At 58.4% G+C, this 23,881-nt stretch overlaps 3 protein-coding genes across 13 annotated transcripts in view; 2 read left to right on the forward strand and 1 right to left on the reverse strand.

Annotated features, from left to right (window-relative positions):
• Positions 1–3,009, forward strand: part of IL4I1 (interleukin 4 induced 1) — a 37,176-nt gene extending 34,167 nt beyond the window's left edge. For all 5 annotated transcript variants that reach the window (XM_004767239.3, XM_004767240.3, XM_013063860.2 and 2 more), the window contains 3 exons: positions 1,029–1,097; positions 1,409–1,545; positions 2,071–3,009. In XM_004767239.3, coding sequence (XP_004767296.1) covers positions 1,029–1,097; positions 1,409–1,545; positions 2,071–2,992 — 1,128 coding nt within the window. In that variant the 3' untranslated portion in view covers positions 2,993–3,009. The remainder of the gene's footprint in view (positions 1–1,028; positions 1,098–1,408; positions 1,546–2,070) is intronic.
• Positions 3,010–3,275: 266 nt separating this feature from the next.
• Positions 3,276–14,457, reverse strand: TBC1D17 (TBC1 domain family member 17). Of its 2 annotated transcripts, XM_013063858.2 has the most exons (18): positions 14,252–14,453; positions 13,873–13,971; positions 13,570–13,644; positions 10,341–10,464; positions 9,407–9,614; positions 8,593–8,704; positions 8,325–8,483; positions 7,862–7,990; positions 7,657–7,760; positions 6,957–7,051; positions 6,405–6,521; positions 6,200–6,300; positions 6,011–6,110; positions 4,992–5,089; positions 4,716–4,832; positions 4,103–4,189; positions 3,773–4,009; positions 3,276–3,651 (listed from the first exon to the last, which is right to left on the reverse strand). In XM_013063858.2, the coding sequence occupies exons 1-17, from the start codon at positions 14,270–14,272 to the stop codon at positions 3,806–3,808; spliced, it is 1,950 nt and encodes a 649-aa protein (XP_012919312.1). In that variant the 5' UTR covers positions 14,273–14,453; the 3' UTR covers positions 3,276–3,651; positions 3,773–3,805. The 2 variants fall into 2 exon arrangements, with proteins under 2 accessions (XP_012919312.1, XP_012919313.1); XM_013063859.2 differs by lacking the exons at positions 3,276–3,651; positions 3,773–4,009 and having other exon boundaries at positions 4,138–4,273; positions 14,252–14,457.
• Positions 14,058–23,363, forward strand: AKT1S1 (AKT1 substrate 1). 6 transcript variants are annotated; one of them, XM_045077010.1, is made up of 5 exons: positions 14,058–14,072; positions 18,688–19,073; positions 20,531–20,608; positions 20,692–20,861; positions 22,281–23,363. In XM_045077010.1, exons 2-5 carry the CDS (start codon positions 18,695–18,697, stop codon positions 22,422–22,424), a joined length of 771 nt encoding a protein of 256 aa, XP_044932945.1. In that variant the 5' UTR covers positions 14,058–14,072; positions 18,688–18,694; the 3' UTR covers positions 22,425–23,363. The 6 variants fall into 6 exon arrangements, with proteins under 6 accessions (XP_044932945.1, XP_004767302.1, XP_004767301.1 ...); XM_004767245.3 differs by lacking the exon at positions 14,058–14,072 and adding an exon at positions 14,614–14,767; XM_004767244.3 differs by lacking the exon at positions 14,058–14,072 and adding an exon at positions 14,813–15,397.
• The last annotated feature ends 518 nt before the right edge of the window (positions 23,364–23,881 follow it).

Raw genomic sequence — 23,881 nt, forward strand, 5'->3', positions numbered from 1 at the left:
CCACTGTGCTCCTGCACCATTCTGCACCCATGCCTTTGCTTGCTGTTGCTTCCTGCCCTGCCTGGAAGGCCTTTTCCCTTTCCCACCCAGCGAACCCTGCTCATCCCCCAAGAACCAGCTCCAACCTCCCTCCTCCAGGAAGTCTTCCCTGGTGCCCTTAGGGAGGAGCAGGACTTGGCCTCCTCTGGGAGCTCCTAATTGTCTGTCTTCCCTCTGGGACAAGGGTGGGCACTGAGTTGAGGCCATTTTTGTGGCCTGGCACTGTCCACGGAGCCTAAGGAGACTCGAGGTGAATGATGAGTGAGTGAAGGGGCACATCCTTTGGGGAGTTCCCTGGCCACGAGAGAGAAGCCAGGTGGACAGTGAAGAGGGCAAAGGTGAAACGGGGCTGTCAGGAAGGAAAGAGGCTTGAACAGCACGGTAAAGGGTGGCCGCTTGTGGAGAACCGTACAGCGGTGCAGATGTGGTAGGGGGGCGCACTGGGCCCTGTATATAGTGCGGCAGAACTGGAGCTGCGCTAAGAGATGGTGACCGAGGGGCCGGCTGAGGGCACAGCCCTGGGGCTCTGGGCACTGGGGAGCCACCAGAGGGCCTTGGGCAGGAGAGAAACCAGTGACTAAGCCCCTCGGGGCTGACGGGTGGCAGAAGGGACTCTGCTTCTGTCTGTGCCCACAGCCATCCAGGTGACAATCACTGAGCACCAGCAGGATACAGCAGTGACTCATAGGCTAGGGACAGATGCAGAACAAACCATGCCCAGTGGGGCTGAGTGTGACACCGTGAGGGTGGGCTGAGGCTGGGGCAGGAAGGGGCAGTAACAACTTGGGGAGACTTTACAGAGTGGTGACAGTGGATTTCAGTGGAGGGCAAGGCCGAGCGCACAGCATGGGCAAAGACCAGGTGGCCTGAGCAGGAGTGGCAAATGGCTGGCAGGGGCAGGTGCAGGAGGAGACCCTGGGTTTGCACACCAACCTGGCCTCTGCGGTCCTGCCCCTGGAGCTCAGCGTCATCCTCTTATCCCACCACAGGCCCTCAAAGATCTCAAGACACTGGGCTGCAGAAAGGCAATGAAGAAGTTTGAAAAACACACGCTCCTGGTAAGTGGGGGGCCTCAGCGTCGCTGAGAAACCCGAACAAGGAGGGTGCCCGTTGGCCGGTAGCCCTGGAGTCAGAAGGTGGGAACCCTGCCTGACCCCGGGTTCAGCACATGCTCCCATTCTGGGCTTTCTTCCCTCATCTGTCACAACAGCAGGGACTGGATCCCTGAGCTTCAGAGAACCGTACTAAGTTCACTGTCAAATCAGGGAACCAAGATGCTCAGCCTGGGAGGGACGACCACAGGGCTGAGGCCAGAGCCGGCGGGTGCAGCCCACTTGGGTCCTGACCTGGGCGTGCACCGGTCCTGCAGGAATACCTTCTCGGGGAGGGGAACCTGAGCCAGCCTGCCGTGCGGCTCCTGGGAGACGTGATGTCCAAAGACGGCTTCTTCTATCTCAGCTTCGCTGAGGCCCTAAGGGCCCACAGCTGCCTCAGCGACCGGCTCAGGTGAGAGGCGGGGCCTGCGGGCAGGGGCGGGGCCAACGGGGCCCGGGAGCGCGAGGAACCCGGCGGGCGGGACCGTCAGTGTTGGGTGGGGTCGGGACTGGTGGGAGGACGAGAAGGGGCGCCTGAGTCCTGCCGCACTCGCCTCTTCATCCCGGGTCCTCGGGAGGAACTGGGTAGGAATGATTCCCGGAGGAAGGCATGGCCCAGAGGAGAAGGGGGGCGGTGCCGAGCTCGGACACTTCTCTGCTCCCTGGCTCTTGGGGGACGTCGGGGACTGGCGAGGGCAGGGGTAATGAGTGGGCAGGGTCAGCGAGGAGCAGGCAGGTGACAGGCCCGTAAGGGAGTGGGCGGGGCCTCCGAGAAGGGGCGGGAGAAGGGGGGGACCTGCTGCCAAAAACTAAAACGCCCACCCGGGAGTGCGCGGGGGGCGGGGGGGGGCGGGGGGGAGGGCGGGTCCCGCAGGGAGGAGCCGACGAGGAGCTGCAGGGTCCGAGCCCCGGGCTCATGCTCCCGCCCTGCCTGCAGGTACAGCCGCATCGTGGGCGGCTGGGACCTGCTGCCCCGAGCGCTGCTGAGCTCGCTGTCCGGGCCGGTGCTGCTGCACGCGCCTGTCGTGGCGATAACGCAGGGTACGCACGATGTGCGCGTGCACATCGCCAGCTCGCGCAGGGCCCGGAGTCTGAAGGCCATGACCGCGGACGTGGTGCTGCTGACAGCCAGCGGCCCAGCGTTGCAGCGCATTACCTTCTCACCGCCGCTGTCTCGAAGGCGGCAGGAGGCGCTGCGCGCGCTGCACTACGTGCCAGCCACCAAGGTGTTCCTGAGCTTCCGCCGGCCCTTCTGGCATGACGAGCACATCGAAGGCGGCCACTCGAGCACCGCCCGCCCGTCGCGCGTGATATTCTACCCGCCCCCGGGCGAGGGCGCGCTGCTGCTGGCCTCGTACACGTGGTCGGACGCTGCGGCGTCGTTCGCCGGCCTGCGCCCCGAAGACGCGATGCGCGTGGCGCTCGACGACGTGGCGGCGCTGCACGGGCCGATTGTGTACCGGCTGTGGGACGGCAGCGGCATCGTCAAACGCTGGGCGGAGGACCCGCATAGCCAGGGCGGCTTCGTGGTGCAGCCGCCGCTGCTCTGGCATGAAGACAAGGACGAGGGGCCAGACTACGACTGGGCGGTCCCCTACGGCCGCATCTACTTCGCCGGTGAGCATACGGCCTACCCACACGGCTGGGTGGAGACCGCTGTCAAGTCGGCGCTGCGAGCTGCGGTGTTGATCAACAGCCGAGAGGGGCACATGATGGTTGACAGCAACACCGAGGAGGGCGTAGTGCGCCTGGTGCCCAGCCGTTCCCGCTGCGAGTTCGAAAAGGGCGGTGCCACCCACGCCCAGGCTGCGCACGGGATAACCGCTCGGCACACCACCCACAAGAGACCCGAGCATTAAAAGTATTTTCAGAAAAAGCCCTGTGGTCCTGCCCGCTCCCTGGGTTCAGTCGCCTCCCGGGTTGTATGGAGCAAAGCCATTGGCCTTCGCGGTAGAAAGGTGCGCCTATTCTAAAATCCCCAGAAGCTGTCCTACTTCTCCCTGAGCGGCGGGGCTCCACTGGGGAAGGCGGACAGGAACGAAACTGCTTTGCGCCCCTGGGCAATGGTAATCACAGTGTCCACTCTGGATGTCACGAAACAGATGGGAGTCCTGATGCCAATCACAGAAAGCACGATGGACAGTAGGTTAAACACGAGTTTATTTTTTTGTTCACATAACAAGAAGCTGGTAAGCAGAGTCTCCAGAGCGTCTGAACAGCTCTGCAGGCCCTTCCATCTCGGTTATATCCGGGATGTGTCCCCACACAGCACTGGGGGCGGCCATACCCCAGCACCACATCCTCACTCCTCCAAAAGCCCCAGATCCAGGAAGGGGTCAGGGCACTACCTCCACCGGCCCACAGGGGGCCTCCTCTTCGGTCTCATTGGCTGGATCAGGATCACGTGGTGAGGTGTTGGCTCCACCGCAGGACCAAAAGGGACCACGAGCCACCACCCCCTACCCCTGGGGGTCCATGCCAAAGAGGCAGCCTCCTTCCTCCACCTACACGAGGACAACTGGACACAAAAAGTGTCCATGTAAGCAAATCAGCTCATTGGGAGGGCACGGGAGGCAATGGCGGGAAGGCCGCCCCATTCAGACCCTTCCCCCCCAAACTTGGAGAGCAGGATAAAGTGCCTGTGCTGGGTGGGCCAGCCGGCCCTGGGGGGGTTAGGACTCTGCGCTTTCCTCTTCCTCCTCCTCCGGCAGGATCTCCAGGCTGCTGTCGGGCTGCGGGGCTGTGTCCTCGGTGGGCGGTGGGGCCGGTGGGGCCCCGGTGGGTGAGAGAGGCAGTGGAGAGGTAGGGGGTGAGGGACTTTGGGGCTCTGTGGGGGGCACCAGACCCAAGACCTCCTGCACGTTGTGGGGCAGCTCCTGGAGGGGTGGGGGTAAAGGCAAGAAGTCAGTAGTTGTATCCCCAGAGGGAGGGGGGCAGGGGGGAGGCTGGTGGGAGAGGGGCAGACTCACCGGGCAGGCGGTCAGCTGCCGGTAGAGGGCCTCCGCCCGCGTCAGCACGTCCTCCACGCTCAGCTTCATGGTCAGCTCGTTGATGTGCTGTGGGAGGGGGTGGGTCAGGCCGGCCTTCCTGCGGGCCAGCACTCAACCACCACCGCCCGAGTGCACACTCTGTGCCTCGTGCTGGGGATACAACGGAGGAAAGACAGACTGGGTGGAGCTGGGGACTGGGGGGAAGGGGAGGTCATGTCCTTTCAGACCTTTTGCCACAGGCAGGATACAACCAAGGGAAAGGACACTGAGCTCTCCCCATGACCCTGCCTCGCGTTCCATGTACTGGGGAAGGGGCAGGTCCCCCCCTCATGGGCTGGCCGCACTCTGAGAGCACTGTTGGGAGCCAGGGATGGGATAGAAGAGGAGAAAAACAAGCCAGGTCTCCTGGCTATGGTGCTCACCACTTAGCCAACCATACTTTCCATAATCCTATTTGAAGTACCTACTACCCCAAGGTCCTGTGGCACAGGCACAGTGCCAGCCTCCACCGAGTTCACACCTCAGCTAACATATCCGCTTACAGAGGTCAGGATGGGCAGGGAGGGGGACTTGGAAGGAGCCAGGGCCTCACCTTGAGGATCTCATTGGAGCCGAAGCCAGAAAGCATGAGGGTGTCACGCTCCATGTCCAGAATGGCACAGGCGACCAACAGGTGCAGATTGGGGCCAGGAAGCCCTGTCCACAGCACCTAGGAGAGCCAGAGCGAGGTGTTTATGGCCGAGCCTCTACCTGAAGTCCCACCGAGGTCTGCCCTACCCCCTGCCCACTTCCCACCAACATCCCAGCCCAGGACAGCTGACTGGTTTCTCTTTCCTCTCTGCCCTCCCACCCACAGTGGCAGGCCCACCTCCCACAGCCGAAGGACATCTGGGAAGGGGAATTCCCTCTTGAACCAGATAAGCAGCCACCGGAAGCAGAAGCAGAGGGAGCCAGAGTCCTGGGAATCTGGAGGAAGACAGTGGTGGGAGGGGTGGTGCTCCACAAAGAAAAAGCTCAAACTCCATTCCAATCCCCTCCTAATTCACAGTGTGCAGGCTGGTCAGCCCGAGACTCTTAAGAAGTTATCCTGGCTGTAGGAATCTCTACTAGTCTAGGCAAGTAACTCGTGCCTAGCATGGGAAGGCTTTGGAGCTGAGCCAAGAATGCTCTGGGTCAACAGGAAGCTTTCCCATCCTGCCTTCCAGGCTCCAGATGAGGTGAGCTAATTCCGTGCCCCAACATCACATAAAAGGGATGCAGGACACTCAGGGAAAAAATAAAAGCTATCAATACCCAGTGCTGGTGGAGGTGTGAGGAAATGGACACTCTCACAGACTCGGCTAGCAGAAACATCAGCTAGTAAGAATTTCCAGGAAAGCAGTGATGGGAACAAACATTTCAAAAGCCGTAAAAATATCGCCCAGAATATAATGCCACTTGTTGGAATTTAGCCTAAAGGAACTATCCAGATGATACTGCTCATAATGCAAAATTACAAATAACCGTAGTGTCCAGCAGGACAGGTTAAATCTGTTCTTGTACATAGTTCAGACAGATTGCTGCACAGTTGGGCGGCTGGTGTCCAAGCACCCCCGGAAGTGGCCATGCTGAGGCCCCAGGCCCATCTGCCAAGCACGGGACTGCAGGAAACCTACAGGTCCCACTCCTGGGACAGGGACTCGCTGAAGATCGCTCTAAACCACAATCCTGCTTTTACATGGCAATTTTGCATTCTGGCTTTTGCAGGGATGTTTCCCTTGTCTGGATCAGGACCAAACGTCTCAGAGCCCGTCCATGGCCACTTCCAGAGACTGGCGGTGGGGGGTGGAGAAGGGTGGAGGAAGGGAGGGTCACCCCACCTCCTTGCCTGCCCACAGAGACACTCACCCAGGAAGTCGCAGAGCTGCGGGTCCAACACCCGCAGCAGCAGCAGCAGTTGTCCGAGCTGCCGCTTCATCGTCTCCTGACTCTCCTCGAAGTTCCCGTGCTGCGGGAGGGAGGGCAGGCCACATGAGGAAGCAGACACCCACCCCCATCCTTTGAGGGGCCTATCTCCGTGCCTGCCTGGGGCCTCACCACGAGCTCCATGAAGCCACAGAAACACCAGAAAGCATCCACCTCATTCTGAATGACGTAGAGGATCGGGGAGAGGAGGTCACTCATGCCCTGGACGTAACCTGGACAGGGGTGGGGGGGATAGGAGGTCAGGGCCCAGCCCAGGCCCCCAGCAGCCCCCAAGGGAAGGCCTGGCCCCTAGTGCCCCCCGGGGCTGGCGTCGCACCAAGGTCAAAGTGGTACATGCAGTAGGTGAGAAGGATGTCATTCAGTAGGCCCAGCCCTGGGTTCTCGGGACCCTCATAGAATTTGTTGGTCCGATCAGTACGGCTCACATCTCTCTCTGCGAACACAGGGCGCAGAATGCGAAAGTGAGAATGCTGTGGGGGCCCTTCCCTCCTGGCCACGGGCACCAGCCCCCGCTCTTCCCTTCGGCAGACCTCAGGCAGGTGTGAGTTGGTCCGGAAACCACCTCAAGCACCCTCGAATGAGGCACTATGCTTGCCACTTGCCAGATCGCCACAGCCTCCCAGCGACCAACAGCTACTGAACCATCCATAGACAGGAAACTGAGGCCCAAGGAGGCAAAATCAGTTGCCAAGATCTCACAGCAAGTAGGCAGCAGATTTGAACCCAAGGAGTCTGGCTCCCTTTCCCTGCCCCATCCCATCTCTCCACGGAAGATGACATCATCCCTACTCCTAGGGAGGCAAGGGCTTTCCCTGCACCCTTCCCACTGTGTGCCATGTCTGCACCCCATCCCTGCCCAGCAGCCTACCGATGAGGCTGCGGTAACCGTGCAGCAGTGAGTTCCTCCGCTCCTGCTCAGGGCTCACGGATTTCCACTGCAGCTTCATTCGGAAGTACTCATCCCTGCGGGGGAAGGGCAGGTGAGACACGAGGCCACCAAAGCAGGCCACCTACTCATCTTGGCCATCGCTCCCCCTGCCCTGTGCCACTCCTGACATCTCTCATGACACACAACATCCTTGTGAGCTTTTCTTTAAAGTTTTTTTTTTTTTTCAAGTGCTCTGTACCCCCACCCTGGGGCTCGAACTCATGACCCCAAGATCCAGAGCCACACACACTCCTGAGCTAGCCAGGGACCCCACTGTGGGCTTTTGTTCAGTCTGTCATCCCCACCGGACAGAGAGCACCAGGGCGGGGGACCAGGACACGCAGCAGGGGCACAACATGTAGTGTACCAGGAATGAGAAGCAGGCCCCCCGGGTTAAGGAAACCGGCTGAAGAGTGACAACAGCTACGACATTATATTGCTGGAACAAAAACTGATGCCCACGGGGGACGAGCCTGCCTGCTTACTGCCGTCTCCATGTGTGACGGTGGGTGCCCAGCACGTGGTGGGCTCATGACTGACAACTGCGGAGCGAGCCCATCAGTGCACCTGTGATGGGCCAGGTATTGTTCTGGAATGGGGGACATGGTCGGCTGGGGTGGCCGCAGTGGCTCTCACTCACGTTTTCTTGCGCACGTGGGCCTTGTGCTCCTCAGCTGAGCCCTCCCAGCTGAGGTACCCCAGGAGGAACTTCCAAGCTTCACGCCTCAGGCCAGGGCTCAGACCCTGGGGGACAGAGTGGGACCGGTGGCTCAGAAGGGCCTCCCATGGCCACCCGCAAGCCCTACCTAGTTCCCCAACCCCACAGCACACGGCCGGCGCCTCACCCCGGAGAAGATGCGGGCCTTCAGCACGGGGACCTGCTGCAGGCGGCCCTCAGGGCCCACGTGGTGGGCCCACTCCTCCTCGGTGAGTGGAGGTGCCCGCTCCACGGCTGGCCGCGGCCCCAACTCCACCTGTGTGACACAAGGCCGGTGAGCTCAGGGACTCCCACACCCTCCCCAGCCCCGCCCACCTGCAGGTTAGCTCCACAGACAGTTAACCCGCAGGGTGGGAAGCACCCCGCCCCAGGGTTCAGTACCAAAGCCACCTCGTGTCAGGAAGCTCCCCTCCCCCCACAATAACAGGAAATAGGTACACAGGCTCTAAGCACTCTCCTCAAAGCCCCTCCTCATGCGATCTATGACTGGGGTGCTGTATCATCCCCGTTCTGGGGGAAAAGGAGGCCTAGGGAATTAGTCACCTGCCCAGGTGACAGCCAGAAGACAGGAGGGTCCACCTGATACTCACACAGGAAATGACCTCAAACCCAGGCTCCGGCTCGTCATCAGGGGGTGGAAGAAGATCAGGGGAGGCCCCTTCTAGGTGTGGCTGCAGGGCTCCCCTGAAGAAGTTGGTCACACGGGAGAAGCTGCTAAAGGTGGTGGAGTAGGGGTCCTGGAGAAAGCGCTGCGGACAGGGCCAACAGGGTGCTCACAGCTGCACCCCACCCTTCCTCACCCAGTACGGTCTGCCCCTCCCTGCCCACAGGGGCCAGGCTGGTCAGTGGAACACTCACAGACACCACGTTGGAGCTGTCCTGGTCGAAGAGCTGGAGGTGGTGGAAGGAGCTGGAGAGGGCCGAGGAGTCGTGGGGGAAGACAAGGTAGAGGCGGGGGTCCTGTGGGGAGCTGAGGAGGGGCAATGTGGTGACACCCAGGCCGAGGGCCCCACGTGCGTCCCCTCCCTCTCTCAGTCCAACTGCCCCTGGGGAGTCCCTCACCTACAGCCTGACCTACTGCTGGACCCCAGGGGTGGACACACAACCCAGGACTGGCCACTGAGGGCCAAGGCCCTCCTGCTTCCCACAGGAACCAATTTAGGGACAGGCCAGGGAGAGGCAGCTCCGGGATGCTGCTGGGGAAGGAGCTGCTTCGGTCACCAGGGCTGCTAAGGGACCTCTGGAGAACAATACAAACTTAAGAGGGAAAAAGAGCAATTCTTCCTAAGTTCCAGGACCTAAGTCCTGCCTGAAATCAAACCACACGTTGACTTTGTGATTACATGTATCAGCTGATTCCCTTCATCTGCCTTTATTTGTTGTTGTTTTTTTAAAAATATTTTATTTATTTATTAGACAGTGAGAGAGGGAACACAAGCAGAGAGAGTTGGAGAGATGGAAGCAGGCCTCCAGCCGAGCCAGGAGCCTGATGCGGGACTCGGCCCCAGGACTCTGGGATTGTGACCCCAGGACTCTGGGATCCTGGCCTGAGCCACCCAGGCACCGCCCCCTTTGTCTACCTTTAAATCTGCTTCACAGCCCTGAGGGGCCAGGTTGCAGCCGCAGGGGGCCAGGGCCTGCCACAAAGGCCTGATGCTGGGAAAAGGCTCACCTGGCCAACAGCAGGTAGCGGCTGAGGACCCGGAGAAGGGCGCGGGTCCCCCCTCGGTGAAAGTGCAGGGCAGGCAGGGAGCCCCCAGCCTGGGTCACCAGGACCAGGTAGGCCCAGCTGAGGCCCGGCTTGGACCGGCGGATGGACTTGAGCTCCCCGAGGCTCACCGAGAAGGCCCAGGAGCCCCGAGGGGAACTGGGCTCTGCACCTGGGGAAGAGCACATGTTGGGAGCAGACCTGGGGAGGCAGAGGCAGCGCAGATCTCCATGGGGAGCCACGTCTCCTTGGAAACATGACTGACTTGCTCGAAAATTTCCCTTGGCTCCCTGTGGCCCTCAGAGCAAAGACTGTGTTCTTAACCTGGTGGCAGTTCCCTGAGGTCCATCTCCTGCCCCCCGCACATCTCATCTCCAGCCTCTCCTTCACTCCAAGCCCCACACTCCAGTGTCCTAAACACACCCAGGGCCTCTGGCCTTGCATGGCTACCTTCTCTGCTGGGGAGAAAACTCCCAGGTGTCCCCCAGGGCCAGGGGCTGGCATCGCCTCCTCCTGGAAGGCTTCTCCATTCTCCGGAGGGGCCGGATGCCTCCTCTGGTGCCCCCAGAACCTTGTAGGACTCCAGAATAGCCCAAATCACTCTCTCACCCCACAATTGTCACCGCCACAGCCTGGACACCTTCACAAGCAGAGGATTTCTGCGGGGGTGCCCACAACCCACCCAGGAGCCCGGAGAGATAGCCAGACTGCAAACCCCATAGACCCTGCCAGGCGGAACCTGGGCCGGGGACAGCGCTGCACCCCGATCCACGCGCCTGAGACTGGAAGGCCAGCAACGGACAGTCACCTTGACTATGGCCAGCAAAGTCTGTGGAGCCTTGACCACTGAGGTAAGACGTGTCTCCACCTGCCCCTCAGGGGCCCAGGCTCAGCCTACCTCTGGTGGGCTCTAAGTGACGAGACTGTGGCCGCACAGTGCTGATGACAGCCCAGTCGGGTTCATAGCCAGGGTCAAAGGTTGGTTCCTCCTCAGAAGTGCAGGAATCACCCCCACTGACGTCCTTGGGAGAGGAAAGGAAGAGAAGAGAGTGAGGTGCTGCGGATTGAGGGTTTCCAGATCTGAGCCGTGAGGCTGCCCTGGAAGGCAGCCCCAGTAAACAAATAGGGAAACTGAGGCAGACGACGTGCAGTCAGCCAACAGTGCTGGCCACAGGCCGTGGGGAAGGACAGGGAGAGCTGCAGAGGCTAGGAGTCCCTTTCATGGGCTAGTGTATGCCTTTCTGTCAGGCAGAGGCTGGAAGGCGAAAACTACATTTCCCAGACTCCTTTGCAGCTACGGGTCACACCACAAGGCAGAGGCAGAAGGCAGGAAGGAGGCAGGGGTAACTTCTTGCCACTCCCAGGGTGGGTGCTGACGGGGGAGGCTCCTGTTTTCCGGCACAGAGAGGTGACTAGGGTGGAGGAGGTAGCTAGCTCTGTGTCCCAGCGCCCAGTCACTGGCTTGGTGAGGGCCCAGTGGCTTCCTGCCCTTGAGTGGCAGCTCGGGTGGTAGTGTTCTTGGGTCTCCACAGGCTCCACAATGATCTCTCCCCACTGCCCTCATTTCAGAGGTGGTGGCAGCTCCCCGGGCAGGTCAGTTCTACAGGGTCAGTCCTGTTCTGCCAGCTCTCGTACAAATTTGCCAGGCCTCTACTGGCCCGCCTTGAATCCCGTTCTGCTGAAAGTAACTGGAGTGTCCCAGGACTCCCGCAATAAAACCCTGCACGAGGGTCCTTGTTGAAGGACCCAGACAATGAGTCCACCCAAAAGCCGTTTCTCTGCTCCTTCCAGGTTCACAGAGCCCCTCCCACAACAAAGCCTCCCACTGTTTGCTTTCTCAGCCTTCCTTGTGGATCTGTCTCTGGCCAGTGGGAGCCAAGATGCCACCTCTGGAGAGTTTAAAAGGAGGAAAATTCCTGATAAAAAAGGGCACCTACATAAGTGACCACCACCCTATTCAGGCCAGTCTTTGAAGGCTGTGGAAGGAGAACACTGTATCTGGAGCTCTGATAGCCAACTAGGGCCATGAGGGGAGTCACAGAGACACCTGTCCACGAGGCTGCTGAGCCAGCCCCAGCAAAGCCATCCCGTGTCTTGTGGGGTGAATGGGATATTTCACCAACGTTTACATAACATAATGAGAGTCAACACTGCCTTCCGCCAGTGTTTGCAGCCCTCTGCCTCTTGGGCACACAGCAGGATCGCATGGCTGGGTGTAGCCATGCAGCTGGCTCTGACCAGGGGACTGCGAGGTACCCCTTCCAGGATGGACTGTTTAACTGCCAGGGAAGAGCTCTTGCCCCCTGCCACAAGGAATGTAGCTGCTCTAGCAGCATGCTTCCCTGACCAATCACGACGAACAGAGCTCCTCAGTCAACCTGCAACACAAGGAGCGAAACCAGTCCCAAAAAACTGGAGCTCCAGAAGCCTTTTTGGACCACAAGGCAGCTGTGAGGATGGCAGAGCAATGCTGGAAGGAAGCCAGGTTGGTGGTGACACATGGCCTTTTCAACCGCAGAGGCAGGCGTTTCTATGCAGGTGAAGCCGCTGTCACTTCTGTTTCTATCCCACAGCCGAAAACAACTCCTCGCTGATGCAGAGTGTCTGGGAAATGTCTTGCTTTTCCCAATGAGCAGAAGAGATGTGACTGGCACCCTGCTCGCCCCCCTCTTCCTGCCTTAAAAGGAGGTGCAGCTGAACAAGTCATCTAAAGGTGACCAGGGCATGCACAGGAGGGTCTCAGTGATCCAGGCCCTGACATCACCGGCCAAGGCCAGCAGCTCCATCTCTCCGAGTGTCTCGTGAGAGGAGAGGAAAAAATTTGTCTCCTGAACTTGTCACCAGCCTGATTTTGTGTTTCTTGGAGCCTTGTGTTCCTTGTATCCTGCGTGCATACGTGCCTTTTCCACTGAAGCCTGCCTCAGTGGGTATCTGTTAATCAAGGATGAGAGGACGGAGGAGGACAGCCACATTTTCAAGAAAGGCACTCAGCTGGCCTGTGAGGCTGATGAAAAATGCAAAATGCTGGTTGCTTCTTCCTCAACCCTGGGAAGCCAGGTGTTCCTCAGCAGAATTCTGGAATTTCCATTTGTTACCCACTCCCAGGTTATTCAAAGCCCCACTGCCCCAGGTGAGGCTTCCTTCTCTCTCCCTGACCCATCATTCTAACCTCCCTGACCTCCCAGCCTCCATCCTCCCTCCATTTGGCCTTCTGCCCATCCCCCGCATGGGTTCCCAACGGAGCTTTCCACATCCACACCCTTCTCCTCCCATAGTTCCCCCGGGGAACTCCAGAACACAGTCCAAGCTTCTCAGCTGTGCATTTCAAGCCCAACCACCATCCCAGCAAACCCCCTCTACAGAGACATCCCATCTCCTCCTATATCCTGAAATGCTCTTCCTCCTGCTGTCCCTGAAATACCTTCTTGCCCCCTTCTCATCATTGAGTTTCAGCGCTAATACCTGCTCCCTCCAGAAAGGGGCATGCCTTTGAAACCACAGAGTCCAGGTTCAAACCCCAGTTCCAACACTTCCTAGCTTTCTGACCTTACAAAAGGGGCTTCCAATCATTGTGCCTCAGTTTCCCAAAATAGAATGAGTGTGAAGACTGAGGCAGGGTCTGGGGTAAACTCATCTCCGGGTCCCAGCACAGGGCCTGGTGATGAAAAGTCTGTAACAATCTCTAATAAAAGCCTCAGGAGTCTCATAACGAAAAGAGCAAAGTCTGGTACGGAGAGTAGGAAGAAGCCCTAGAAAGTATACTTTCCGCTCCTGGGGAAATGCCACACCCCTTCGAGTTCTTGTGGACTGAGAGCCCGTGAAACCTGAATCCACTGGCTGTGTTGACCTCCTGCAGCATCACAGGGCTCTCCCAAAAAGGAAAGGGGATGAGGGGGCTGCCTCCCCACCGCTATGAATCTCATGGTGTCTGCTTTCTTTCAAATGGGCACCTTCAGCCCCATTTCACAGAGAAAAGAAAACCAAGGGGCGGAGAGAGCCTAGACCCCAAGCAGGATCACATATGCTCCAAGAGTAAGTCTGATATTACACCCAGGTTCTTCAAATGTCTTCCACTGCCCCAACCTGGGAAAAAACAAGTAGAGAAAGGGGAAGGGAGGAAAGCCTACCTTCTTGGAGAAGAGAATTTGGGTGGAATCCCCAGCCTCTTCTACCGGAACCCAGTGCAGAAGGACATCACTGTCCTGAGAAAAAAAGAGGGTTTAGAGAGACATCCCCCCCAAATCTCCCCAAGTCGTATTTCCAGACTTCTTCCCTCCGCTGGCCCCTCAGACTTACAAAGCCCCTTCTTTCGCTGCAGTCCGCACCCCCTGCCTTCCCACAGTCCCATTGGGACCTCCAGACCATTCGCCTCCAGATGCCGCCTCCAACCGGCTCTGGACCTGCCCGAGCCCTGCTCCCTTCCGGCCCACCTTCTCCACAACGCGGATGACGCCAGCGATGAGGGAGTCCGGGTCTTGGTGCTTCTTAGCACTGGTGTGCAAGTACACGCCACCTTTCTCAAACACCACCTGGGGACAGAACCAGTGAGGGGCGGGACCCAAACGCAGGAAGACTCAAGGGGGCGGGGCCCACAAGCACTTCCCGGCCGCCCACGGGGCGGGGCTAAAAGGTAAGCGTCTAACCTAGGGCAGTGGAGGAGAGGGTGACAGCGCATTTGTAAACGAACGGTGTGTTCGCTAAGGCTCAGCGGGGTTCCCAGAGCCCGGGCAGGGCGTTGGGGCGAAGCCGACTACCGGAGGGCGTCGCTTCGCATCCACAGAAAGATAAGAACGCGTTTCCATTGCCTACCCTGTAACCGGCTCCCTCCATAGTCGCCGCCGAGGTCCCACTCCTCCGGCCCTCTCCCTTTCCGGGTCATCGTGCTGTCACATCCGGATAGGAGACCCCCCTCAAGCCTGGACAGTGGTAGCGCCCTTGCCTGTTCTAGAACAGGAGTGGATGTAACCATCTTTCAGAGTGGGGTGGCTGAACTTGAACAACTAGTGTGTAAGTCACATGGCGCAGACGGCGAAGGTGGAGCAGGCCAGCAAGAGTGCGCAAGCGCAGTGCTGTTCCCCAGCCACGAAGTAAACAAGGGGGAGGGTCCAAGGGCTCCACCTCCTCGCCCAAGCTCTCGCCGAAACACCGGCTTCTTTCTCCATATTGTGTACTGGCATCGAAGCCAGTGAGATGCCATTTTGCTCGAGGGCACGGCCAAAGCCTGTCTGCTGCGGCCATGTTAATGCGGGGCATTAACAATGCCCCCATCTCCCTGAGGGGCGCGACATAGAGGTCCTGGAAAAGAAACGGGTAAAGGAAAAGAAGGTGAGAGGAGGTGTACGTCACAAGAGGTGCCGAGGGACCTGGGTTAACGGGATGAAGCCGTCAGTATTCCCGGGAACGAAGCCGACCCCGTCGAATTCCTGAGTCACCGTCGGGAGGCGGTGGCCTGAGCCGCCATATTGAAGCCTGGCAAACCGAAGCAAAAAAAGTTGCCTTTGGATCTTTCCCCACTTTGGTGCTGAAAGGGGATAAATTGGAGGGAGAATCCATATACATTTTGGGCAAGCGGCACCATGTCGTTAATGGGCACTGCTTTCCTCCACTTCTGTGGAAAAGGTCGACGATGGGTAAGGGACGTCAGGTCGCTGGCCTTAGTTTACTGTGGTCCTGAGAAGGCACGTAGTGACGGCCGTATTGGGAGCAAATCGAAATGGTTCTGGCTCGTTTCCGGGCAAACTGAAGCCGTTCTTTCACCATCTTTCTTATGGGCACCCCGCTGTCGTCATTGCCCCACTGTGATCCGATGACGGCCATTTTGGTTTCGGGTGGCCGAATGAGGGAGGCGGAGTATGCAGCGTGGAGGCGGGCCAGCCGCACGGAAGTGACGCAAGGCGCCGCCATGTCTTTTGAGGGCGGCGACGGCGCCGGGCCGGCCATGCTGGCTACGGGCACGTGAGTGGAGGCGGCGTTGTGAACCGCGGTGTGGGGAGGATTTGGCCGTCCAGAGGAGAGGGGCGCTGGGAGGGCGAGCCGCTCGCGGGAGGGGTATGGCCTGCGTAGATCAGAGGGCAGAGATCTTCCAGCAACCCTACGCTCAGCGCTGGAAAGGGGTCGCCCGCGGGAACCGTCGTGTCTGACCCAAGGCAAAACCTAGACAGCCTTATCCTCCGGTCTCCAGACCCAAGAAGATCCTTGCCTTGGTCGTGGACCATCTCCACAGGGTCTGGGGGTTGCTCTGGGGGTACTCGGGGCGCCCCTCACCCGTCCAAAGGCGGGACTTCCGGTCCTGGCCCCCACCTGGGCGGGATTTCCTGTTTTCTTCCTAGAGAAGTGGGTTTTTCCTGGACCCCCGGCCGAGGTGGGGGGGAGGTCAAGGAAATGCCCAGACGTTCATCTTTACCCCGGCTACGCGCAGTAGTGGATGGGGAGGGCATCTTCGAGTTTCTCCCACTTTGGTGGGGGTGGGAGGCACTGCCAGTTTGACAGGTGGTTGGAAGGGGGCTTCACTAGCATCCCTCATTCTTTGGCGGACTTCGCTTCCTTCCTCACCTCTTCCTAGAGTCATTTTCTTCAGTTCACCTCCTCGTCTTATATTAAGAGGCCAGTTACTTTAGCTCTCCCCTCCCCTTGCTGTGGGGGACAAGCCTCACTTTTCCTTAATCCTAAAGTCCTCAGTTTGGGGGGCTGGGGAACCCTCCATCCATCTCTGAGCTCCTTAGAGGATACAGGACTTCCTCCAGCAGCTGGAAGGGTGGCGTCTTCCCTGGTCTTGGCCACTCTACTTTTGGAGAACTCACTCCAGAGAGCCCTCAGGCCTTCGCAGAGAGGCGTGAGTTGCCCTCCTCCTGTTTGCCCAGGCCTCTTCCTTACAGCAGGGAGACCCTCCCTCCCACTCTCCCCACTTCAATCTTTTCAGTCCTGTAACTACCCTAAGATCTAGGTCAGAGAGTTCATCCTGATGTCCCAGGGATGTGAGAGCCCCAGGCCTTCCACAGCCAGGCTGTGTGACCTTGGGTCAATCATTTCCATGCCCTGAGCCTTGGTTTCCTAGGGGAGAGAGACCCTGAGCTGCCTCTCAGTTCTGTTGGATTTTGGAGTCAGGCAGAGAGCAGAGTCAGTCCTACTCTGACCCATTTAACTTCTGAGCCCTCTGACGAGTCCCTGAGGCTCTCTGAGTCTCATTTTCCCCATCTGGACATAAAACTTTCCTGCTAAGGAAGGCAAGATGGCATTTGGGGCTAAGAACAGGCTCTCCTCTCTGGCCCTATGACCCTAATCAAGATACTGAATCTCCCTGGTCCTTGGTTTGCAGCTGAAGTGGGGTGATAACAGCCCCTCCATGGTAGGGTTGGGGAGAGGGTGGATGAGAATGGTGACGACCTGCTTGGCATCCCTGCCTGGCCTGTGGGAAGCACTGGGTGAATTTGCTCTGGGGTCTGTCACGAATAGTGCTGGTTGTGTTCTTGCTGCGTGTGGCTTCCAGCAGGGGCTTTGTAATCCACAAGCCTTGCTGTCTCATCTGGAAGGGAACAGCTCCCACCTTAGTGGGTCAGGTTGGAGGTGAAATGACAGATGTGGGCTCCCTACACAGAGTCAGTGCTCAGCAAACACTGGCTTATGTGCTTAGGAGTTGAAAAGGGCCAGCAAATTGAAGTCAGGCTACACATGACCCAGGCTGGACTAGAACCGTGCTTGGATTCCTCCAGTGAGGGGGGGGGGGTGCCCCTACCTTTTTGAGGAGGCTCCTCAGCTTCCCAGCCGCCCTGGCTCAACCACTCTACAGGAAGAAGAAAAATGAGGCACAGAGAGCGCCAGTGAGTGTTCCAAGGTCACACAGCAGGTTTGAGATAGCAGGAATCCAGCTCTCGTGCCCCTTGCTCTTTTCTCTCTCTCTTTCTCTTATTTTAAGTTTGTTTATTTATTTAAGTAATCTCTATACCCAGTGTGGGGCTCGAACTCATGACCCCAAGATCAGGAGTCGCATACTCTTCCAGATGTACCAGCCAGGCGTCCCACCCTTTGCTCTTTTTATCTTGACCTTGGGGAGCTCACAGTGTGATGGAGGAGGCAGACAGAGGTACGATTGTCTTAAGCTCAAGGGACAGTGGGCTGTAATGGAGGTAGCCCAGGGCACTGTGCATCTAAGGAATCAGGATCAGAATCAGAATCAGGATCAGCTGATCCGTCCTGGGGGATCAGGACGACTTCCAGAGGAACTGGCGGAACAGTCTTTTCGGAAGTACAGAGCTTCGTGAATGGAGTCTCAGCAAAGAGAGCTCCGCCCCTGCTCTCTGAGGCCTGCCACTGAGTGGGGCAAGGCTGGTGGCTCTGGGATCAGCCTTCCAGGCTCACCCTCGGGCAGCTCCACAGTGACTGGGGAGACAGAGACGGAGATGGACCCACACAGTCCTCCCCCAGAGCGCCCTGTGCTAGAATGGGGGGATTCACAGACGTTGTAGCCCAAAGAGGGGGGACTGATCTGATCTGGGGTGAGGGAAAGCTCCTTCCACGCTAGTGTGAGAGAAAGATTGACAAGTAACTGGTGGACACGGGATCTGGACTGTAGGCCTCAGGCCTCAGAAGTCTGGAAGTGTGTGAGGCTGAGCGGCCACAACTCTGTGCTGGGGAGACTTGGGAGGGGCAGGGGAAGGCTGAGAGGTTCAGGAAGAGGTGGGAACCATGGTCCAGCAGAAGGAGTGCTGGCCAGGCCTGTCATGTCAAATCTCCTGGAAGCCACATTAAAAAAGTAGAAGGGAAACAGATGAAATTCATTTCCACCATAGTTTATTTAGCCATTATGTCTGAAATGTCGTGTTTTCGACGTGTGATCAACGTCAGACTACCACTGAGACCTTTGACATCCTCCCTCTTTGTACGAAGTCCTCAAACACCAGTGTGGATTTCATACTCCTGGTCCCGCTCCCCTTGGACCTGCCACATCTCATGTGCTCCTTAGTCACATGTGGTTGGTGGTTCTGTATTGGACAAGGCAGGGCCAAGGTGGGGACTGGGGCTGTGAAAACTGGATGGACCAGGAAGGTTGGGGCTGGAGGGTTGGGGACGGATGGAGTCAGGAGGTCCGGATGGGGAGGAATTTGGGGGAAGGGGGTGAGCCCAGCTGGGAACAAGGTGGCCGGGAGGGATCAGAGTGGTGTCTAGGGGAAGGTGGACGCCTGGGGGCAGGTGTAGACTGTGCAGTCAATCCGCTGGGCTTCAGCTCTCTGTCCTGCTCTGCTCTGCAGGGCGTGGATGGCGTCGGGGCGCCCCGAGGAGCTGTGGGAGGCGGTGGTGGGGGCTGCTGAGCGCTTCCGGGCCCGGACAGGCACGGAGCTGGTGCTGCTGACTGCCGCGCCGCCCCCACCGCCCCGCCCGGGCCCCTGTGCCTATGCAGCCCACGGGCGTGGGGCTCTGGCCGAGGCCGCCCGCCGCTGCCTCCACGACATCGCCCTGGCCCACAGGGCCGCCGCTGCTGCCCGGCCCCCCGCACCCCCGCCAGCACCACAGCCACCCAGTCCTGCGCGGAGCCCACCTCGGCCTACCCTGGCCAGGGAGGACGACGACGAAGATGAGGACGAGCCGACAGAGACTGAGACCTCTGGGGAGCGGCTGGGTGTCAGCGACAACGGAGGTGAGACAGACCCGGGCAGGGTGGCTCTTGGCTTGGCAAGTTGCCTCCAAGGGCAGTTTTCCTGGAGGGGTGGGACTTGCCTGTCTCTGAACCCAGGTGTTCTGTGGCAGCCACAATCACAGAGAGCCTGGGGGGGGCGGGCTGGCTTGCCTGTGCCCGGCTGTGTGACTCTGAGCAGGTCATGGCCCCTCTCCGAGCCTGTATCCTTACATGTTAACCTGGGGCCAGGCCCCGCCCCCCCTTTTATTTTTTTTATTTTATTTTTTTTTTTTTAAAGATTTTATTTATTTGACAGAGATCACAAGTAGGCAGAGAGGCAGGCAGAGAGAGAGAGAGAGGAGGAAGCAGGCTCCCTGCTAAGCAGAGAGCCAGATATGGGACTCGATCCCAGGACCCTGAGATCATGACCTGAGCCGAAGGCAGCGGCTTAACCCACTGAGCCACCCAGGCGCCCCCCGCCTCCCCTTTTAAAAGAATTTATTTACTTATTTGTTACAGAGAGAGAGTGTGAGCATAAGTAGGGGGAGCAGGAGAGGGAGAAGCAGACTCCCCGCTGAGTATGGAGCCCTATGTGGGGCTCAATCCCAGGACCCTGGGATCATGAGTCGAAGGCAGATGCTTAACTGACTGAGCCAGTCAGGTGCCCCTTGGGCCCTTTTCTTGGGGAGACTCCCTGTCTGGCCAAGGAATTGGTAGTCCTGACAGGAGGCAGTGCCCTGTGGAGCCCATGGGGTCGGGACCTGAGCTGGGAGCTTGAGCAGAACAGGAATTGTTTCCAAACGTGCGGTGCCTAATGCTTGTGAGAACAAAGATGGGAGTTACAGGGGCGTAGGCAACCGCTTAAGGAGGCCAGAAGGAAAAGCCACTGGCTGTTTTGGAGGGGAATCCAGAGGCTGGATACTTTGAAGAGACTGGATTACAACGTTCGGGCTTTGAAGAGTGATTAGGAGTTTGCAGGAAGGTCTCAGTAAGCAGGACTTACTCATTTGTCGTTACTACTAACGCTGGCTTCTTCACTGGAGAAAACCCGCATAGGGTTCAGGGCAGCCTCGGAGCTAGGTGGCCCGGGTTCAGATCCCGGTGACATGGTTATTAAGTGGGAGACTTGGGGCAAGTGGTTTAGCTTTTCTGTACCTCCTGGTCCCTGTCGGTGAAACAGGGATCATAATCGTCTCGTACTCAGTTGGTATTTTGAGTCCTTCATCCCAGATGCCGTGTGGATTTCATGTATATTCAGCCAGTTGCTTTCATCCGAGGGTGTAACAGAAACTGGATTTGTGCGGATGACCAGGCAGATAACTAGGAGAAGGGTGTTTTGAGGCAGAGAGAACAATTCCAGGGGCCCTGTGGCTTGCAAGGGCCTGGTGGATGCGAGGAGTGGGGAGACAGTGGCAGTGGGAGGTGGCTGGAGCCAAGAGTAGTGGGACCTGACCGGCCTGGGCTGCTAACACCCACAGGGCTCTTTGTGATGGACGAGGATGCCACACTCCAGGACCTGCCCCCCTTCTGTGAGTCGGACCCCGAGAGCACAGACGGTAAGAGTCCCAGGCTGTCCCCACCCCTGGGGGGTGCTGGGATGAAGGCAAGGGCAGAGACTGAAGTCTGCCCTCTCTCCCAGATGGCAGCCTGAGTGAGGAGACCCCTGCTGGCCCCCCAGCCTACTCAGTGCCGCCGGCCTCAGCCTTGCCCACACAGCAGTATGCCAAGTCCCTGCCTGTGTCCGTGCCCGTCTGGGCCTTCAAGGAGAAGAGGACAGAAGCACGGTCATCAGATGAGGAGAACGGGCCGGTGAGGAGCAAAGGGGAGGAGAGGAGAGGAGGGTGGAGGGAACGACTCAGAGCCACTTCCTCCAGGAAGCCCTCAGGGATGGAAGACACATTTCCTAGGATTGATCTTGCCCTCCACCTCCTGAGGCAGGTTTTTGGGCCAGAACCCTAAAGGTTTAACAGCTGCAGCCTTGCAATGTACCCCAGTGCCTTGCAGAGAAATTCTCTTCTAGGTTTTCAGGAACAGCTTCATTTACAGAATACTTACTTGCTCCAGCCAAGACACGGATATTTTGATATCCCCTCCAGAAAGGGAAACTGAGGCTCAGAGGGGTTAGATCACCTTCTGTCCCCACCCTGCATGTTCCTGGCTCTTCCTGAAATTTGCCCCTCCCCCACCGCCTCCCATCCAGTCCTCCCTGTGGCCTTCATGGGCTGGCCTGGGTGGCTCTTCCTAACCTAGCCCTGAACCTCCCTGAGGCACTGGGAGTATCTGTAACTTTCCCGAGACCTCAACTTGGGAGGGGCAGGGCTGGGATTGGAACACAGCCTCCTTTCGGAAAGGAGTTACAGATGGCAAGTGTGGAGGCCCTGTGGTCTCATGGTCCCCTTCCCCTTGGTGCCTCTCAGGGGGCTCATTCACACAGTGGCAGCCTCCATCCCCTGCTGCTGCTGCTGCTGTCTGCACTGCCACTGGGGGAAGCCCAGTTAACAATGTTTGAGGCCTGAGTGGTGGCGCTTGGCCAGTCTCTGAATGGGCGGAGGTCCAGCCTCTGTCCGTGGCCTCTCCCATTCTGGGGAAGGCTGGGCCCAGCTCAAGGCGTCAGGCCATCAGGGAGATTGCACTAGCTGCCGGGGCTGCAGACAGGATGACAGGGCCCCTCTTTGGTGGAGGCCAACCGGAAAAGGGATCCTTTCCCTACAGCGCGGGCAGCATGGTAGTGGACAGTACTTGAGCAATCACTGTGCTGATTGTCTCAGGCTCTGTCATCAGCCCCGCGTTTTAAAAGGGGAGACCAAAGCCTCAGGAGATGAAATGCTTGTTGACAACTATCCGGTGGCAGAGGCCTGATTGTTCCCGTGACTCAGTGCCAAGTCCAACCCAAATCTTTAGACATGACTCTGAGTGCACACAGCCTTGATGGTCAGCAGAGTGATGGTCACCAGAGCAGCACAGTTCCTTTGTTTAAGAAGGAACTGGAAGGGCAATGGGACAGGTGGCTGTTCTTGCACATAGCGTCAGGCCAAGAAGGGGAGGAGAGGGGCAGGAAGGCTTCATGGAGGAGGTGGTGTTTTGAGTTTGGTAGGAGGATCTTAGGCGGACCAAGTCAGGGTAAGGGGCCTTAGTGGGTGTAGGCAAAGTGCTACTTTGGCGGCACTTTGGAGTTGGGGGGGCGAGGGCGGGGCCGCAGCGGGCGCTGACCCCGCCCCGGTCCCGCAGCCCTCTTCGCCGGACCTGGACCGCATCGCGGCGAGCATGCGCGCGCTGGTGCTCCGGGAGGCCGAGGACACCCAGGTCTTCGGGGACCTGCCGCGACCGCGGCTCAACACCAGCGACTTCCAGAAGCTGAAGCGGAAATACTGAGGCTCGGGGAGCGCGCTTCCCGGCCCAGCGTCCGCCCCGCCCCACACTACACCCCTGCCCCGCCCCCGGGGCCGGCCAATCCGAGTCCGACCCGGGACCGGCCTCTCAGGTCCCCGGGGCTCCGGGATTGCCCCCTCCCTCCCAATCCCTGCTGTCCTTCCCTCCACGATCCTCTCACGCGCCGAGGAGTGAGACCTATCTAGTTTCCCTATTGCGTCTGTTGCCGCTTGCTTTGCCCGGCGACAGATTCGTTCGATTAAGGGATTGGGTCGCTCCCAGATCGGGGCGTGGCTAGTTTAAAGCCCTCGCAGGGGTTACCCGTCGTTTTTTTGCCTAGCAACAAGGGCTTTGCCCGCGCGGCATTGGTTGAAAGAGAACAGTCAAGCCCCAGGATTGGGTAGTGGCAAGCCTGTTCGGCCTAGAGAATGGGAAACTCCTTCATTTGATTGGCTTGAACCCAAAGGGCTTAACCAATATCCTGGGAGTAGCCATTCCCCCGTTCCTGGGTTTTCCCCGCCTGATTGGCTCTAGACTCCTGAGGGCGTGGCCAAACCTTCCTCCTGTGCCCAGGATTGGCCTGCGGCCTTAAATTTACGTTCTTTACACTACTGGGACTGGGGTCGTTTCTGACCGAGTCCTGACTACGTTCCCCTCTGCCCCCTTCCAGGGATGGCCCAATCCTGTCCCTGCATCTGACACCCTCTCATTGGTTCCATCCCATAACAGCCTGCCAATCGTAGTTCGTCCTTGCATCCAGGACGGCACCAGCTCCCGCCCCTCTCCCCCCACCCCCACAGGTGCCTTAAAGGGCCCTCGTCCACCCAAGGTTGGGGGCAGGGGCCCTCGCTCTCCGGCCCTTGTGTGGGGGGAGAGAGTCGTGGGTGGGGATCGGGAGTTGGGAGGGATGGTCTGAGATTAAAGAGTTTTACCTCTGACAAATGAGTATAAAGTGTGTTCATTCAACAAACACTTGGTGAAGCCGAAAGAGCGGCATCTCACTGATTTTTTCAGTGCAAAGCTGGGAGTTGTTATTATTGTCCCCATTTTACAGACAAGAAAAGAGATTCATGGGGTGTGAAGGAAGAATTCTAGTCCTATGTGACCATTAACCTCCAATCTTCTGGGGGACGAGTGTTGGAATGTGACTGGTCTTTAAGGAATCCGTGTTCTGAGTGCACATAGTCCCCAGCAAAGCCAGGAACGTCCCGCTGAGGCCGGGAGTTTTGTGCCTAATACAAAACAGTTGAGGATTAGAAAACAAATGGCACCTGGTGCGATGTCTGGGTCGGGTCAAGTAAACCTGGAATCTTCCTCTCCCATCAGACCACCACTTGAATGCTAGCAACAGACAAGACTTAAAGGGAGAGCTGCCAGCCAAACACTTGTATAAAGTTATTTACATCTACTAACTCCTTTAATCATCCTAGTAACTCCATGAAGTGGAAACTATACCCTCT

This window comes from Mustela putorius, unplaced genomic scaffold (genome assembly GCF_011764305.1).
Source record: "Mustela putorius furo isolate JIRA1106 unplaced genomic scaffold, ASM1176430v1.1 tig00000196_pilon_pilon_pilon, whole genome shotgun sequence".
Taxonomy (NCBI): domain Eukaryota; kingdom Metazoa; phylum Chordata; class Mammalia; order Carnivora; family Mustelidae; genus Mustela; species Mustela putorius.

Bases quoted from the DNA above. Each gene is read 5' to 3' on its own strand.
- AKT1S1 (XM_004767244.3), top strand. From the start codon at position 15,210: ATGGGCACCCCGCTGTCGTCATTGCCCCACTGTGATCCGATGACGGCC. The intron at 15,398-18,687 runs GTGAGTGGAGGC...TCTGCTCTGCAG, and splicing joins GCCATGCTGGCTACGGGCAC to GGCGTGGATGGCGTCGGGGC. The intron at 19,074-20,530 runs GTGAGACAGACC...TAACACCCACAG, and splicing joins GGGTGTCAGCGACAACGGAG to GGCTCTTTGTGATGGACGAG.
- TBC1D17 (XM_013063858.2), bottom strand. From the start codon at position 14,272: ATGGAGGGAGCCGGTTACAGG. The intron at 9,615-10,340 runs GTAGGCTGAGCC...GCTCTTCCCCAG, and splicing joins TCACTTAGAGCCCACCAGAG to GTGCAGAGCCCAGTTCCCCT. The intron at 7,052-7,656 runs GTGAGTGAGAGC...CTTCCCCCGCAG, and splicing joins GCCCACGTGCGCAAGAAAAC to GGATGAGTACTTCCGAATGA.